Source organism: Penicillium subrubescens (assembly GCF_028828155.1).
Source record: "Penicillium subrubescens strain IBT 31985 chromosome Unknown utg000007l_segment0_segment0, whole genome shotgun sequence".
NCBI classification, from domain to species: domain Eukaryota; kingdom Fungi; phylum Ascomycota; class Eurotiomycetes; order Eurotiales; family Aspergillaceae; genus Penicillium; species Penicillium subrubescens.
In genome coordinates, this window is record NW_026643157.1 from 804090 (window position 1) to 819051 (window position 14962).

A 14962-nucleotide genomic window follows, 5' to 3' on the forward strand; every position below is an offset into this window, starting at 1 on the left:
ATCCAGTGCTTCTTAGCAGGCATTCATCGCTTACGTTACCCATATAGTAGATCGTCAGGTCTATCTCTAGATTCGGGATATCCGAATGAGTCTGAACTATCCTAAGAGTTTGCCAAATTTATCGGCAAAAGGCATTGCGAAGAACGTCAATCAACGTATTCATGTTACGTAGGTCCCTGAGAGGACCCGGCGTTTGTGACAAAATAGACGGCCAGACACCAACAACTATTTACGCCGCTCTCACTTTCTAGCCCGTCTTTGCTTCCTTTCTTCGTTTTTAGTACTGGCTTTGATGCCCTTACATAGTCATTTGAGTTTGGTACCAAGCATAACTATCTTGACTATGTATTCAAGTCTTATTCTACGCGCGAATGATCTAGAAATTGAATACCTAAACGTTGAAAGATATTTCATGACTGTCTTAAGAGTTTGAGCACGCAGGGTATTTTCAAAGTCAAACTCAACCACATTCGAGTTACTGTTGTTACCATTGTCTTTGTATTGCCTGCATGTTCACCTATAGCAAAAGCAACTGCCTGGATCTCATAATAACCTAAGGCTCGTATACTCCTTCTGACCGCTAGTAGTAATAAGGGACCTTTCCGCGACTTGACACAGAAAACAGTCATCGTCCAATACTTATATGGCCACGCAGAGACAATGAAGAGGATGAGTATATTTTCATGTAGGTCAGATACGAGTCTGCACTCTGGATTGTCGCCCATATGACAGTAGTTCAGTGGAGCCCCTCCTCGACCTTTGACAAGTTCGACGAGACACGGCTTGGCAAGCATGCATCCATTCTAGATGTCGACTTTGTGTGCCCACCAAATCAGATTGGGGGCCAAGACCGACATCGGTATTCTCACCACACATTTGGTCCAATAGAATCATCAGTCAAGTACGGAGATGCAGCGCAATCTTGCAGCAAACCCCATTCACAATTTTCCAGGGGTGCTAGACGGAGAAGACGGAGAATATCGCCCTGTAGTTGGAGCCATTGGAGAATGCGCCGTGGGTGTCAGCTCGCAAGTCAGCGTTCGCTGGTTCTTTTAGAATGAAGCGACAGGAAGCTAGTCCTAAAGAAGCACTAGTGCCGATGGGGCGAGTAGGGAATCTCGTGATGTGGTTGGCCCGCTCGGTTTCTGACGTCATAGGTCGCGAAGACAAGTCGCGCGATTCCCGTTTGGGGTAGTATAAGGCTCTAAGTTTGGATGGATGGGTTTATCGTTGCACTTTTATCGCTTTTCGGTGTTTCACTTCCCCAGTCCTATCTTTGGATCACACGAGATGCTGCGTGTGTTTGCGGAAATTAGCCTTGGTAGGGCCCCTATATAAAGCAGTCTCGCTCCAGAAGGGATGTTTTTGTCGTAGTGTGCAAAGCATCAATATCCCTGTTCTATACATCCTATCAAGTTCACACTCGTTTAAATACAAGGCTTAAAAACCATAATGGTAGGTTTCAATCAACTCTTTTGTTCTCTGGAGCTCAAATAACTAACATCCATCGCTACTACAGGCCCCAATCATCGCAACTACACTGGATGCCACAACGGCTCTTCTCAAACGTGACGCCGGCTCACCTTCAAACTTTCCTCTCTACGTTTTCGCTATTATCGTCGGTTGTGTGGCGATTGTTCTCATTGGATTCGGCATCTGGACCATGTATCACGGCATAGAAAGCGGAACCTTCTTCGATATTGGCTACGACCAGCGGAAATACATGCGTGAAGTACGACAAAGAAACACCAACAGCCTTGCTGTCCTTGCAAGAAGGCCTGATATGATTGTTCCGGTCGAGGAATTGAATTATTGATGACTCGGCGACTGGGTATGGGTGGATCGATGGGTCGACACACCTCGAAGAAATGAACCTAGCAATTGGCGTTCCGGATATTATTTTTTGTCATTGGTGAAAAGTCATCTGAAGCATTTGGCATTTCCAGCATCGCGGGACTTGGAACGGAGAACACGATCGTTTTTAGGGCTTTGCATTATGGGACAGGATGGAGATGGCGCATATTATGAGAATCAACTAACACTCAGACCTGATTTGGAGAACTTCAAACCACCAAACATCATTTCATTTGTCTTCAATACATATTTCCTATTCCTTCTCGCTTCCTTGGCTGAATTTGCTGCCCCCAAGTACCCTACATATGTCTTCTTCCCGGGCTGGGCATAGAGTTGTAGCCGCGAATAGGAAGCCCCGCCTGTGGATCCACTTTCACCTGGATCCAGGCTCAGCTCAGTCAGCAAGGCGACTCATCCACCATCTAACCACCCTTTACCCCATCGCAGTGACTTGCAACGAGACACTCCATCCACGATGGATCGCGGGACCTATAATCCATGTTATACATGCCGCAATCGCCGTATCCAATGCGACCAGTCCGGGGTGCCTTGTGGCAAATGCCAAAAGGCAGGGTTGGAATGTCTTGATAAAAGGCCTTTCAAATGGGTTAAAGGCGTTGCGATTCGTGGAAAACTGCAAGGACACTTGTATGAAAATGCGAATTCGTCTTCTTCGATTGCAAAAGATAAATCTACAGGTTCTGCGAAACCAAAGCGGGCATTGGTGCGGGCATCTGCACGGCGTGACCAACGCTTCGATTCTTCAGGTATGGACAATGTCGGACTTCCCTTTCCGCTTCCTTGGCTATAGGCCATGATTTTTGAATATATAGATCTTGGAGGGGCAATGGCTTCCATGTCCCTATCTGAAAGTGTGGCTGACATATCTCTAATGCGTGTATACAGGGACCACCTCTAGCGACAGCTCTTCGTCTTCCTCACCAGATCTCTCATTAATCATCCAAGATCCAACCCTCTCAACTTTGGACAAGACCTCTAAATACTATATCGATTACTGTAAGCTGAAAGAACTTTATCTGACATCTGACTACTTACTGAGAGATCGACACAGATAATGAACGTATCTGCCAGCTTTTCATTGTATATGACACTGAGAGAAATCCTTTCCGAAGTCTCATACCCCTCGGCTTGGAGAATCCCGTGTTGATGAAAGCCCTTCTCGCACTTGCAGCACGCCATCATGTTAATAAAGGCCAGTCTTTCCATGAGCCTGAATCACCAACATCGCCACAGCTGGTCAATGCGAACCGCCATGCACTTGCTTTCAAGCACCAAGCCATGGAAGCACTATCAAAGTCATTATCAGACCCCAAACTATCCAAACAAGATACGACTGTGGCCAGCATATTCCTCCTAGTCTTTCTGGATCTTTTAGAGTCGGGAAGTGATGGGTGGAATTATCACTTGGAGGGCGCGAAGAATCTTATCGCATCCACCTATCCTCAATCTGGCTCACAGGCTGGCATAAACCATGGACCGGGACAGACAGTGCAAGAAATCCGTGCCTTTATCACCAAACAGATTAAAGTGTCAGTCCATCACAGACATTTCAAGCGTTCTGGTATGATTCTAACAGTATTGCTATGATAGGATTGAAACACTTGGAGCCACCTTCTTGCGGCCCAAGTTACTATCGTACTTCGCCTCATTCGAGCAACAGGAGCTCCAACTCCAAGAAGAAATTGAAAGTTCTTTCCTCGGCTGTCCCGAATACCTTTTAAGCGCAATGCAACTACTCTCCATGCAAAGGGACAGCATATCGGAACCGAACCAACTCGACCAGATAGCCATGGAGCCACACATCAAAGAGACTAAATCTCTGCTGGAGATGGTTCAAAACTTTGACTGCTATGCCTGGGCATCCGGTCTGCCACAATCACGTACCCCCTCGCCAAGCGAAATCATCAGTCTCTGCTCGCTATCTCGTTCCTATAAAATCGGCACTGTCGTCTATGGAAGACGAATCCTTGATGCTATGACTGGGGAAAAGACAGTTTTAGATGATACGGTCGCCGAATTGTTGGGCTTGATCGATTCATTACAGAATGATCGAATTATGTTCAAATGTGTCCTTTGGCCCATCTTCATCGCGGGCTTAGAGTGCCAGTGGCAACCTCAGCGGGAATTCCTCATTGCCTGTGCCGAACGGTTTTGGGACATCACCAACTGTCTGAACGCGGTCAATGCCGCGAAGATTCTGCAAGAATACTGGCGTCAAACAGATGCCTCTGGTCAGGCGCAGTCACGGTGGATCTTTGATATTGGCCGTCTAGGTCGGGATTGGCTTTGGATTTAGAGTTGGAAACAGCGGTTTTACGATTTATGACAGATATGAACTTGAAAGGAATGTGTATATACAAGATGAATTAATTCTCAGAATTAACGAGCACCAGCAAGCGACTTGAATGCTTGTAACAAATCATTCTTTAGATCCTCCCAGTTTTCCAGGCCAACACTGATCCTCAACAATTTCCGATCCACCCTAGCGTCAGACAAAGCTCGCCACTCAATCAAAGACTCGACTCCACCAAGACTCGTCGCATGCTGAAAGAAATGCAGCTTGCTCGGCAATGTGCGAGCAAAGTCCTCGCTATGCAAAATAACAGAGAAGACAGGACCAAACCCATTGGGCATCTGCTTCTTCAACCAAGGCTCATCCTGAAGACTGGCATGATAAATCTTCTTCAACACAGTCTGGACAACAGCCTCTTCCGAGCCCGGTGCGGGAGAAGGGGCATTTAACGCATCATTAAGCCATGAGATCACCTTTGCTGAGTTCTCACTTGCCCGTTGTACCCGAACCTCAAGAGTCCGCAGACTCCGTGTACCAAGCCACCCCTCCAAGTTCCCGAGGACGTTACCCAAGGCCATGCGATCCTCGAAAAGCTGCTTCGCCCAATCATCCCGCTTCACCGCAAGAACACCGCAGAGCATATCGCTGTGTCCTCCGAAGTATTTCGAACCCGAGTGCATGACAATATCAGCACCCCAGAGGAACGGGTCTTGTAGACCGGGCGGTGCGAAGGTGCTGTCGACAATGAGGAAGGCTCCCCTGGAATGCGCCTTTTGGGCATACTCTTCGATGTTGTAGGCTGTTCCGAATGGATTGATGGGTGTTTCGAGGAGGATCACGTCGCCTTTGTTCAGGCTCTCAGTAGGACAGTCAATGGGGAGTTTTTTGAGTCCTGAAAGACGAGAAACCACGGAGATGACTTCATGACTGCCGTGGTAACCTTCGCCCACGGATATTTGCCGGGGGTTTAGTAGCGTCAATGCGGCGTGCAGGGCGGCTAAGCCTGTAGCATAGCTCACTGCGTGGCCCTTTAGAAGAGGGGAGAGAACTGCCTCGAAGCGAGTGGCATTTGGTGCAAACTCGCGAGAATAGACGTAGTTCTTGCCGTTGAATTCCGCCTGTCAAAGGAAGTATTAGTCCAAGTGCAAACTGACCTGAGATAGCTACCTGGATATACGCACCACAGGGTCTTCTGATAAAACCAGTTCATCAGGGGTGTTCGAGTATCTGAATGTTGTAGACAAGTGGATTGGAGGTGCGACATCATGGACCAAGTTGAGGCGATCATCAGCATGCAAGGCCTGAGTGGCTGGGTGGCTGTTGTTAAGTGGTGCCATATTTGCTCGATGGACCTCAGTTTTCAGCAAGGATATTGGAATACCGTAGAATACCAAGTGAGTCAAAGATGAAGCAAATATTTTTTGCAGTCCATTTGGAGCAGTTAGATGGAAGTATATAAAGAGTCAGAGTGAAGATATTCCAGCCCCACTCCCGTCAAGTTCCTAAAACGGCAGTCGATCCACGACTCCGATTGGATGAAGAAGATGGTTATTCGCGCCACCAGATTCTCGGAATCCCAAATCTGTGGTCATTTTTACCATAGAAAATACTGAAAATACAATCAAACTCATCGTATATTCCTACCTGGGTTTAGGGTATGTCAAAATCTTCACGCCCTGCACGCCCTGCCTACACGGTTTTATATCGATCAGGCAAGAGTTGTAGTGGGTCACTCGGCATATTGGCCCAATGAGGGAGACCGAAAATTGCCGTATGATGTTCTCCGCGGGGTCGTCTTGTATTGGTCATATCAAAATTGAAGTAAGGTTAACTATATAAAGACCCATGCTTTGACTCACTCATAGACAATCACTTTTGCAACTTGGATTTATCTTGCTCGTTCCTAGCCAGCATCAGCCATGTATCTCCGAGCCGTTCACGCCGAGTCCTCCACCAAGGCTCTCTTCGAATTCATCAAAGCCAATCCCTTGGGTGTTATCACCACCGCCATCCCATCCTCCACACACCACTTCCTCCAATCCAGCCATGTGCCATGGGTCCTGGACGTCTACACCGATGACCCTGATGCACCGGTCAAGGGCCGTCTACGAGGCCACATGGCTCGACAAAACCCCCAATCTAAAGCCATGATGGAAGCATGCACCAACTCCGGCACGACAAAACTGCAACAGGATGTTATGATTCTCTTCACTGGTTCCCATCACCACTACGTGACACCCAAGTTTTATACCGAGACCAAGCCAGACACAGGCAAGGTGGTTCCGACCTGGAACTATGCTGCTGCACAAGTCTACGGCAAGGCTACTATTTACTTTGACTCGTCGGCTCCGGAGACATCAGAGTATCTTTCGCGGCAGATTCATGATCTTTCGCAAATGTGCGAAACTTCGGTCATGGGGTATACGGGGAAGGATGGGAAGCCGGGTCCGTGGAGTGTGTCTGATGCGCCGGAGCGGTATGTTGATATTATGAAGAAGAATATTATTGGCATTGAGGTTTCTATTGAGAGTATTGGGGGGAAGTTTAAGATGAGTCAGGAGATGGGGCAGGGGGATCGTGAGGGAGTTATTCAGGGATTCAATAATCTTGGGTCGGATGTTGGTGCTCATATTGCAGGGTTGGTGAAAGAGCGTGGGGAGATGAAAGATGCTGAGAAGAATAAGCAATGATAGACAGTACTGAGATTAAAAAAATGACCATGTTTAGTTCAATTCATTCATGGTGTTTTAACTCCAACCAAGCAAACTACAATTGTATATATCAGGTGTTGTGACTGGACGAGCCCGAACTGCATGTCCCATGCTATGTCAATTGAACAAAGCTCTGGTGTATTCTAGTTCAAGTGTGAGCCCATGAACAATACTGCACTCTGGATCATGACTGTATACTTCCTCTATAGTGGGTCTGTCCCAATATCAGTGTCAGTCACCTTTACTTCTCACGGCAGGTACGTCCTACCTCCAACCACTCTCCAACTACTCCGTACCTTCCCAACAGCTTCAATTTCATTCCTTATACCCCCGTTAACCCATTCCCCCTTAACCAAAATCCCCCAGTGGTCTAATGGCTAACGCATGTGTCTACCATCCTCCAGTGCCCGTGTCGCTGCGACGGAGAGATCGCGTCATTGGGCCCCTGGTACCTTGGGGCCGATCTTCGGAGGAGCCTACTTGGTATACATCGAGGTGCACCAGTCCTGGATGTGGGTGATATTTTTTTTGGTCAATTAACCTTGATACTTGTTTGAGATTAAAGGCCGAGGGCTTGGGGTTGGGTTCTTTGAGGGTATTCCCAGGATGGCTGGGCGCCGGCGAGGTCCAGAGTCTGGACGGCCAGGGTTCGAATCCGAGCGTGCGCGGACTGATGACACTTAATAAGTTTTGATATCAATGTTAGGGAAAAGCTTGCTTGAATAGAATTTGGTATATATTGTTTTTGACACTGTTACATATACTTGGCTTTGTATACTTCGTGCATCATACTTGGTGGTGGTGGTTGGCTATTTGGACCCGCAGCAGCCTAATCGCCCCCATTCCCCGCCTCTCATCAACACTCCCAGTTTCCCCCCTTCACTGATTCCACCAGCAATCCTCCAATATGCCTCCCTCGGCGCAAACGGTAAGAGTCCAGCGCATGCTTCCAATCATCTCCTCCCTATCCACCTTTTACTCCGTAAAGGCCTGCACCGCCGCCCTGATACTCGTCGTGTCTACCCCGCATCGTTATCTTGACCCCCTCTCGTACTGCAAGGCCTCGGCGAGCTCTTCGCAAACACACATAACAGATTGACGACGAAGCAACTAACAAGATAAATCAACAGACCCGATTAGTCTCCACTCTACGACTTCTCATCCCGCGCCTCCGCCTTCTTCAGAAGAAAGACACCGCATCCTCCATTGTCCAACGCCGCGAGCTCTCCCAGCTTCTCAGCGAGAACCGCGAGGCGTCCGCCCGCATCCGAGTCGAGAATGTGATCGCAACAGATATCGCCGTCGAGGTGATGGAGATGGTCGAACTATACTGTGAACTGCTGTTGGCGCGCGCCAATGTCCTGGATCAACTAGCCTTTGGCGAGAAAGGGACGCGCGCACGACTGCGCGCCAAGGAATTGCTCAAGAAGCAGACTCAAGCCCAGACTGGGGAGAAAGCCACAACTGCTGCGCCCGAGTCCTCCGGCTCTCGGTTCGGGTTCTCGTGGTTAGGAGGATCGCAAAAAAAGGAGGCGAGTACGTTGGCCGCGACCAGTTCTCTGGAGGGCGCGGGTGAGCTTTCGGAGGAAGAGATTGCGTACATGGATACTGCGCTGGATGAGGCTGCGGTTGCGATCTTTTATGCTTGGCATCGGTTCCCGCATGAGTTGCGCGAGCTTACCATGCTTCGCACAATGCTTGGTGAACGCTACGGCAAGGAATTTATGACCATGGCGCAGGACAATAAGGTGGATACAGTTAAAGTTCCAGATCGACTTTTGAAGGGACTACGAGTGCGTCCACCGACACAGGAACTGGTGGAAAGTTATCTGCGGGAGATTGCAAAAGCATACGGTGTCGACTGGCCGGGCGGAGAGGAATTGGACGTCCAAGAAGAGCTTGGGAATGCACCACCCGAGTTTGTTGATGATGCCCAGGGCGATGGGGACGAGGCCGAGGGAGACGATTTGCCCCAGACTCCGAGAAAGCAAAGTGCAGACCCTGCATCGCGACCGAATCTCACCGAGGCAAGACGGGCCTCGGAAACCAGCGAATTGAATAAAGCGACTCCCCCACGCGGGCCTGCAGCACTGCAAGGACGCAGTCCTGTCAGCGTTGCGCCACCTGCACCCAGGACCGATAATCCTAACCCCCGGGTGAAGGTGCCGGGGTCTGAGGAAGAAGGGGGCGCTGCTAAGAAGGCTGGCAAGGCCACATTTAGTGGGATTCCCGAGCTGGATGAGCTGACGCGAAGATTTGCGGATCTGAAGAGGAAACCTTGAGGATGCACGGATGCAGTCTGCCGGGTGATCTCCTTTGATGCACAGATCGATGTGTCTCGAGACTTTATTTCCACAATCTCTATGTTTCCCTGAGTTGGGAGGACTTTTGGCAGGGCCTTTGTTGGTATCTCGGTGAAGGAGTTGCAGGAGTTTCTGTCATTGCAAACTTATTCTGACATAGCCTACTTGGTTGTATTGCACCGTTGCACTAGCATTGAGTGACCGTTCGTCTTAATCTGCCTAGTCTTGCATAAGTTAGATGGGTTTCAAATCGGACTTGACAGCTTCAACACAGACATCAGGCACCTTTACCATTACATCCCAAAGTTGAGCCATGGAGAGGCTTGTGTATGATGTTGGAATAGCTCCCCGGGTCATTATGAATCACATCTTCAATATTGTATGAAAATCAACCACAGGCGATATATTCTGAATCGGGGATCTTAGATCTAACCAGAGGGGCGATCTCAGATCGATGTACCAGTATTCGCAACCTTAAAACTGCTCCCCACCCAGCCACCCGAGCCCGACACCACGGCCTGTTCATACCACGGGTCCAAAGTATGTAGTCTATCTAGAGTTATGGGGTATCTATTTCTAATTCTAGTCCCAAGAGACACTTTAGATGCAGATGTCAAAAGTGTCAGACGTAAATGTCAACGGTAAATTGGGCCCGTTGGAGACTAAAAGCGGGCCCAGTCCAAGCCGGAAAAGGGAAACTACAGGGCCCCCAAAATCCGATGCATCACAGACGCCCTCGTAAAACAACAAAAACTCAAGCCAGGACCCTCCCCTCTCCTCCTCCTGCGCTCTCCCCTGGGAAACCATGTCGCAAGTCTAACATGTTCTATTACCCACCCTCTTCTCCTCTCGATAACCTGCGAAACCACTCCTCCGACCAACTAGCAGTCCACTAGCGCCACAATCCATCCCGGTGATCTAATCCACGATCTGACCCCGTTCCTCCCCCGCCTCTCTCCTCCGGACTTCCACGTTCCAGCGCTATACAAATGCCCGTCTACATGCTCCACGGTTTCCGGTGGCCCCGCGCGGGTTTCACGGGGATTCGCGTATACATCGTTCTCAATAATCTCGAAGAAGCCGCCGCCGAGTACATCCAGCAACCGCTGACGACGGAGCTATTGACGGAATCATTCAAGAAAACACAAGCCGATCTCATGCCGCGATTGCCGGAGCTACACTTCATCGAGCAGTACGACCCGCAAGACGAATCGAGCAACACGGTTAGCCAGGACTATGCCTATGTGAGTGCCAAGGTGGTGACTATCCCGGACGGTGCTGGTGCGGGACCGGGTCTCGAGGACGTCGTTGAGCAGGGATCAGGTTTGTCGGCTGATGCGACGGAGGCCCTGGAGGCACTGCGCGATCGGTTGGCGCCTGGGGAGAAGATTGGTTGGTTTATGGTTTACAATGGGGATCCGGATCGGTGGTATCCGCCCTCGGAGGATGAGGACGAGTATGAGGATGAGGAGAGCTATGTGGATGAGAAGTTGGAGAGTCGGACGGAGAACCAGACAGAGCCGGGGACGCCGCAAAGTTATACGGTATGTATCTTGGGGTATGTTCTGTTAGAGTTCTCGCACTGATTTGGAATTGTTCAGGCTCGACTGACTCGGCTGTTCAATCGCATGAGCACTTCTTCAACCTCATAAGCTGATGGATCTCTTCCTTGCTCTCCACTTTTGTACCACAATTCGACATCAACCAACCCATGATAATGACCCCCGTCATCCCAGATGTCTCAGCAGTTCTCCAGACTGTTCCGAGAAGTTTAACGATTCCTATGCCTTACGCCTATTGACACTCTCCGAGCCTGTGCAAAGATGTTCTCTCTTCACCTGTTATATCACTTCAAAAGCGTTCCCTCCATAGCTCTTACCCCGCCTACTGAACTTGTATTCAAAATTGAACCATTCAAACAAAATCCTTGAAGTCCAACTCCACACTCCATACTAGCCCCGAATAAATGCACCTAAAACACTCGCATGCGTTAGCTATGCAGCATCCTCCGATAGTGTCCACCCAGGCGGTGGAAAAAGGCAGTATCGAGAGGGGGAGCTCCGCGATAACGGAACCAGCGGAGAATCTTCCCCAGCTTGCGCCGCACCTCATAATCCAAGGAGGCTACACCGATGCTGGCCAGGTAAATTCTTTGGCTAGTCGCTCAACATGGTCCTTTCTTTTATTCTCGTCCAGAATCGCCAGTGAGTATCAAGACGAGCTGATTCGAGGCTAGTCGTGCTGATGGTGAGGGTATAGGGGCAAAACGCGCCTGGCGAAGTGGTATGCGCCGTATAGCGTGAGTACCAGACAGACACTGTTGCATTTATAATTGGCAAGACTAGTCGCTTACATTGGATCAGGATGAAGAAAAAGTCAAATTGAAGGGCGAGGTTCGTGTCGTCGCAATTCACTCACCCACTGACTCGCCTAGCCTGCTCGACCCCGGATACAACCCAACTAACACCCATCATCACCACAGGTGCATCGCCTCGTCGCCCCGAGAGATCAAAAATACCAGTCGAATTTCGTCGAGTTCCGCCGCAGCACTAAGATCGTGTATCGCCGATACGCCGGATTATTCTTCTGCGTTTGCGTGGACGCTAACGACAATGAGCTCGCATACTTGGAGGCTATTCATTTCTTCGTCGAGGTGTTGGATCAATTCTTTGGGAATGTTTGCGAGTTGGATCTTGTTTTCAACTTTTACAAGGTGCGTGCGAGTGGAGGGAAGAGAAGGGGGTGTGATATGGAGGATTGGATTTGTGTTGAGTGAATACTAATACTAATTCGGGGATTGTGTTAGGTCTACGCGATTCTGGACGAAGTCTTTCTTGCCGGCGAGATTGAGGAGACAAGTAAGCAGGTTGTGCTGACGCGACTGGAGCATTTGGATAAGCTGGAGTGATGAGCGAGTTGCGAGTCGCGACTGGGAGTTGAAGTGAACTTATCGAGGTCAACCTCTCGGATACATTGCACATATGGCTTCGAGATTGCATCAGCGCACAAAGTCATGGGCATGGAGTTTTTTGTTTTATTTTATTTCGGGACGGGCGCTACTACTCATTTACTTACTACTGGGATCGGAAACATTGTGTTAGTGCAAATGATTAATTTGCAAATTGTGCATGGGCGTTCAGGAGAACAAAACCACGATGATGCCATAGTCATAGATATGGAAACAAACATGCCATCACTTTGGGCCCAATGTCGAAATCACCAACCAATCCAAAGACCCTGCCAAGACCCCAGAACCCCCCGACCCCATTCGTATTCTCTTTCTTACACTTCATATCGTACCCATTCACCCAAGGGTCCGTCCGAATTGAGGGTTCAGGTACCACCCGTACCCGTATAGCGCTCTTCTTCGGAATCCCCAGGCTACCGCGATTCCCCCCTAACTGCCGAGATACAATGCCGTTGAGTGTACACGGCGGGGAACTCATAAGCTCTGGCCCCAATGGAAAGGTTTAAGCTTGACGATTGGAATGGAAGATGTTTAAATCAACCTCGTGGTTCCATCGGGAACATGACTGGTTTCCTAATGCGTCTTGGGCTCGGGGTGAGGTGATCGTGCTCATCGATGGCGAACAAGACAATGGGGGTCTTGGCGTTGACCATATATTGAATGGCTTTTTCCCTGATAAATGGGTTGGGGGATTTACTCTTGCTTGTTTGCTGGACGCTCTGGGTTGATTTGTTTGACCCTGAGGTCGAGTCAACTAAAAGAGATGTGTGATGATATTCGTACCTACTTGGTATACATTCATCGAAATTACTATCAGCAGGAATACTTTCTATGGAGAACCACCATACTGGAACAGCAACCCATCTACTACTAACATAGTACTAACATACTAATACTTACACACCGCTGCAATGACCAGACACCATTGACATTGATCATCCAATATACTCTCCACTCACTCAACAACCACCTTCGCAGTCCTCTCCGTACAGAGTCCTCGATGAGCGAAATTCCTCAGCACGGAATAGAAAGACACTAACGAATGAACCCAAAAAGCCTCATGACTTACTACTGTACAGCACTCTCGTCATCTCATTTCGCTCCAGCAGGATGCAATCTCCGGTCCTTCCCTGTCCCAGACTTACGGCGCCTCACCCGCGACAAATTGGGTTCACACTGCCTCCTGACTACTCCATTTGGAGGATTTCCATCCTCAATCTCAAGCGATGATCCCCGATACCAACGGATTCTCTCTCCCTACATACGTGGTTTCCATACGCAAACCTTCCAGCACCAACCTATATTCCGAAATTGATTATCGGTCGAGGGTATATTGGATTCTCTTGGCAAGTGGGCATTAGTTCCCCGCCGGGGCCTCGACCACGAGAAGACCAGACCTGTTGCCGGCAATCAAACAACCAAGCGGGAGGTTTCAATCAATCTGCGGAGCAACTAGTGGAGACGAGACGCCACTACATTTCTACCAATCTACGGACGGTCGTCTCGTTCTGGTGGCTTTTTGGGTGTTAGCGGGCTATGTGCGTTGAAGTTCGGTACGAGCCCCTCTTGCAGAACAGGATTAGGAAAACTATCATGTGTGATCATGATCGGCTGGGAACTGGGATTGAGTTTGGGAGAAAAGGGAAAGTGAGTTGCTATCAATTGTGCACAGCGTTGGGGTAAAGTTCACGGGCACCCGTCGGAGAACTACACTGTTATCAACCAAATTTCAATTTCCCCCTCTCTCTTTCCGTGGTGTTTCTCCCCCGAGTATCAACTTCTTTGAATAGGAAAATGTGACACAGATACGACCGAGCCAAACTACGCACCAATTGGCATCCAACACTACTGATACTGTGCTTGTCCCTGAGTTTCCGAGTTTCAGGAACCCTCGCATTCCCCACCGCCCAAAGTGTACGCGTTGGCCTCTGCCGAGCCCCACCAATCAGTACGGGCAGGGGCACGGATCGTCCTCCCAAGAGCCGGGAAAAAATCTCGTTGATCGTCGATGGAGGTCGCCCTTGACTAGTGGAATACTGGAATTAGCTGGATTGACTGGCCTGAAATTGGACTGGACTTTCTGGATGCGGACTTGCGACGGGGCCTACGCGGTGTTCGGGGCTTGGCAGGTCTGATATGAGGCCAGAAGAGTTGGCTGGGGTATTGTATGGGTATTGTACTGGGCCTCGATACTGAGTACATACACAGTACATACCGAGTACTGACACCTTACATCCACCTGCTCCTCTCACTGCTTCTCAACTGTCCTGCGGGTAATTGTACCCATACAGTCTTACAGCTTTGTACTGGTATTTTACCGACTTTATCCAACGGATCAATGACACATACGAAGAAAGATAAACCGGACCTCCACAACCCCTGACTATCCTGACTATCCCCTCCCCTGCGTCAGCCTGTGACGTCTTGTGCTTTACGCCTCAATCTCGAGAACGTGGATACACTTTTGCCGCCAACTATTTTCGTATAGGTAGTACGATACTATGATACACATGCGATTACGAATCATTGTCTTTGCAGCGTCAACGTCGACTGCAATGCGCGTCCCTCGAGGCTTTGGAAACCAAAAATAAGAATAGCCAGGACAGTTTCAGAAACACAGAATGGCAAGGGTTACGAGAACGAACAGGAAATGATTGACAGACAAGGCCAAGCTCGCGATCCGCAGAACGGGTGGAAACTCGCCACTCGCGGGGGCAAATGCCCTTGCAATCCGTGAACGCGCTACGCTTAATTCTGATTGGCCTCGCGGCTCTGACAGATGTCCACTTTTTAATCGTTCTAAATCGATCTT

The 14962-nt window shown here is 49.3% G+C and overlaps 7 protein-coding genes across 7 annotated transcripts; 6 read left to right on the forward strand and 1 right to left on the reverse strand.

Annotated features, from left to right (window-relative positions):
* Positions 1-1452: 1452 nt before the first annotated feature.
* Positions 1453-1816, forward strand: N7473_010050 (uncharacterized protein; the record flags this gene model as incomplete). Its single annotated transcript, XM_057155989.1, has 2 exons — positions 1453-1455; positions 1520-1816. 2 exons carry the CDS (start codon positions 1453-1455, stop codon positions 1814-1816), a joined length of 300 nt encoding a protein of 99 aa, XP_057004644.1.
* Positions 1817-2329: 513 nt separating this feature from the next.
* Positions 2330-4171, forward strand: N7473_010051 (Zn(II)2Cys6 transcription factor; the record flags this gene model as incomplete). The annotated part of the gene is made up of 4 exons (XM_057155990.1): positions 2330-2621; positions 2761-2871; positions 2927-3404; positions 3466-4171. The coding sequence occupies 4 exons, from the start codon at positions 2330-2332 to the stop codon at positions 4169-4171; spliced, it is 1587 nt and encodes a 528-aa protein (XP_057004645.1).
* An 83-nt stretch (positions 4172-4254) lies between these two features.
* Positions 4255-5505, reverse strand: N7473_010052 (putative transsulfuration enzyme family protein; the record flags this gene model as incomplete). Its single annotated transcript, XM_057155991.1, has 2 exons — positions 4255-5286; positions 5350-5505. 2 exons carry the CDS (start codon positions 5503-5505, stop codon positions 4255-4257), a joined length of 1188 nt encoding a protein of 395 aa, XP_057004646.1.
* Positions 5506-6087: 582 nt separating this feature from the next.
* N7473_010053 (FMN-binding negative transcriptional regulator) lies at positions 6088-6858 on the forward strand (the record flags this gene model as incomplete). Its single annotated transcript, XM_057155992.1, has 1 exon — positions 6088-6858. One exon carries the CDS (start codon positions 6088-6090, stop codon positions 6856-6858), a length of 771 nt encoding a protein of 256 aa, XP_057004647.1.
* A 905-nt stretch (positions 6859-7763) lies between these two features.
* N7473_010054 (IST1 family protein) lies at positions 7764-9615 on the forward strand. The gene is made up of 2 exons (XM_057155993.1): positions 7764-7807; positions 8010-9615. The coding sequence occupies exons 1-2, from the start codon at positions 7787-7789 to the stop codon at positions 9159-9161; spliced, it is 1173 nt and encodes a 390-aa protein (XP_057004648.1). The 5' UTR covers positions 7764-7786; the 3' UTR covers positions 9162-9615.
* A 556-nt stretch (positions 9616-10171) lies between these two features.
* On the forward strand, positions 10172-10834 carry N7473_010055 (uncharacterized protein; the record flags this gene model as incomplete). Its single annotated transcript, XM_057155994.1, has 2 exons — positions 10172-10726; positions 10784-10834. 2 exons carry the CDS (start codon positions 10172-10174, stop codon positions 10832-10834), a joined length of 606 nt encoding a protein of 201 aa, XP_057004649.1.
* A 517-nt stretch (positions 10835-11351) lies between these two features.
* N7473_010056 (AP-2 complex subunit sigma) lies at positions 11352-12090 on the forward strand (the record flags this gene model as incomplete). The annotated part of the gene is made up of 5 exons (XM_057155995.1): positions 11352-11386; positions 11442-11481; positions 11546-11575; positions 11665-11895; positions 11989-12090. 5 exons carry the CDS (start codon positions 11352-11354, stop codon positions 12088-12090), a joined length of 438 nt encoding a protein of 145 aa, XP_057004650.1.
* Between the last annotated feature and the right edge of the window lie 2872 nt (positions 12091-14962).

Coding starts and splice junctions, on each gene's coding strand:
- N7473_010054 (XM_057155993.1), top strand. CDS start 7,787: ATGCCTCCCTCGGCGCAAACG. Junction 7,808..8,009: donor TGCCTCCCTCGGCGCAAACG/GTAAGAGTCCAG, acceptor ATAAATCAACAG/ACCCGATTAGTCTCCACTCT.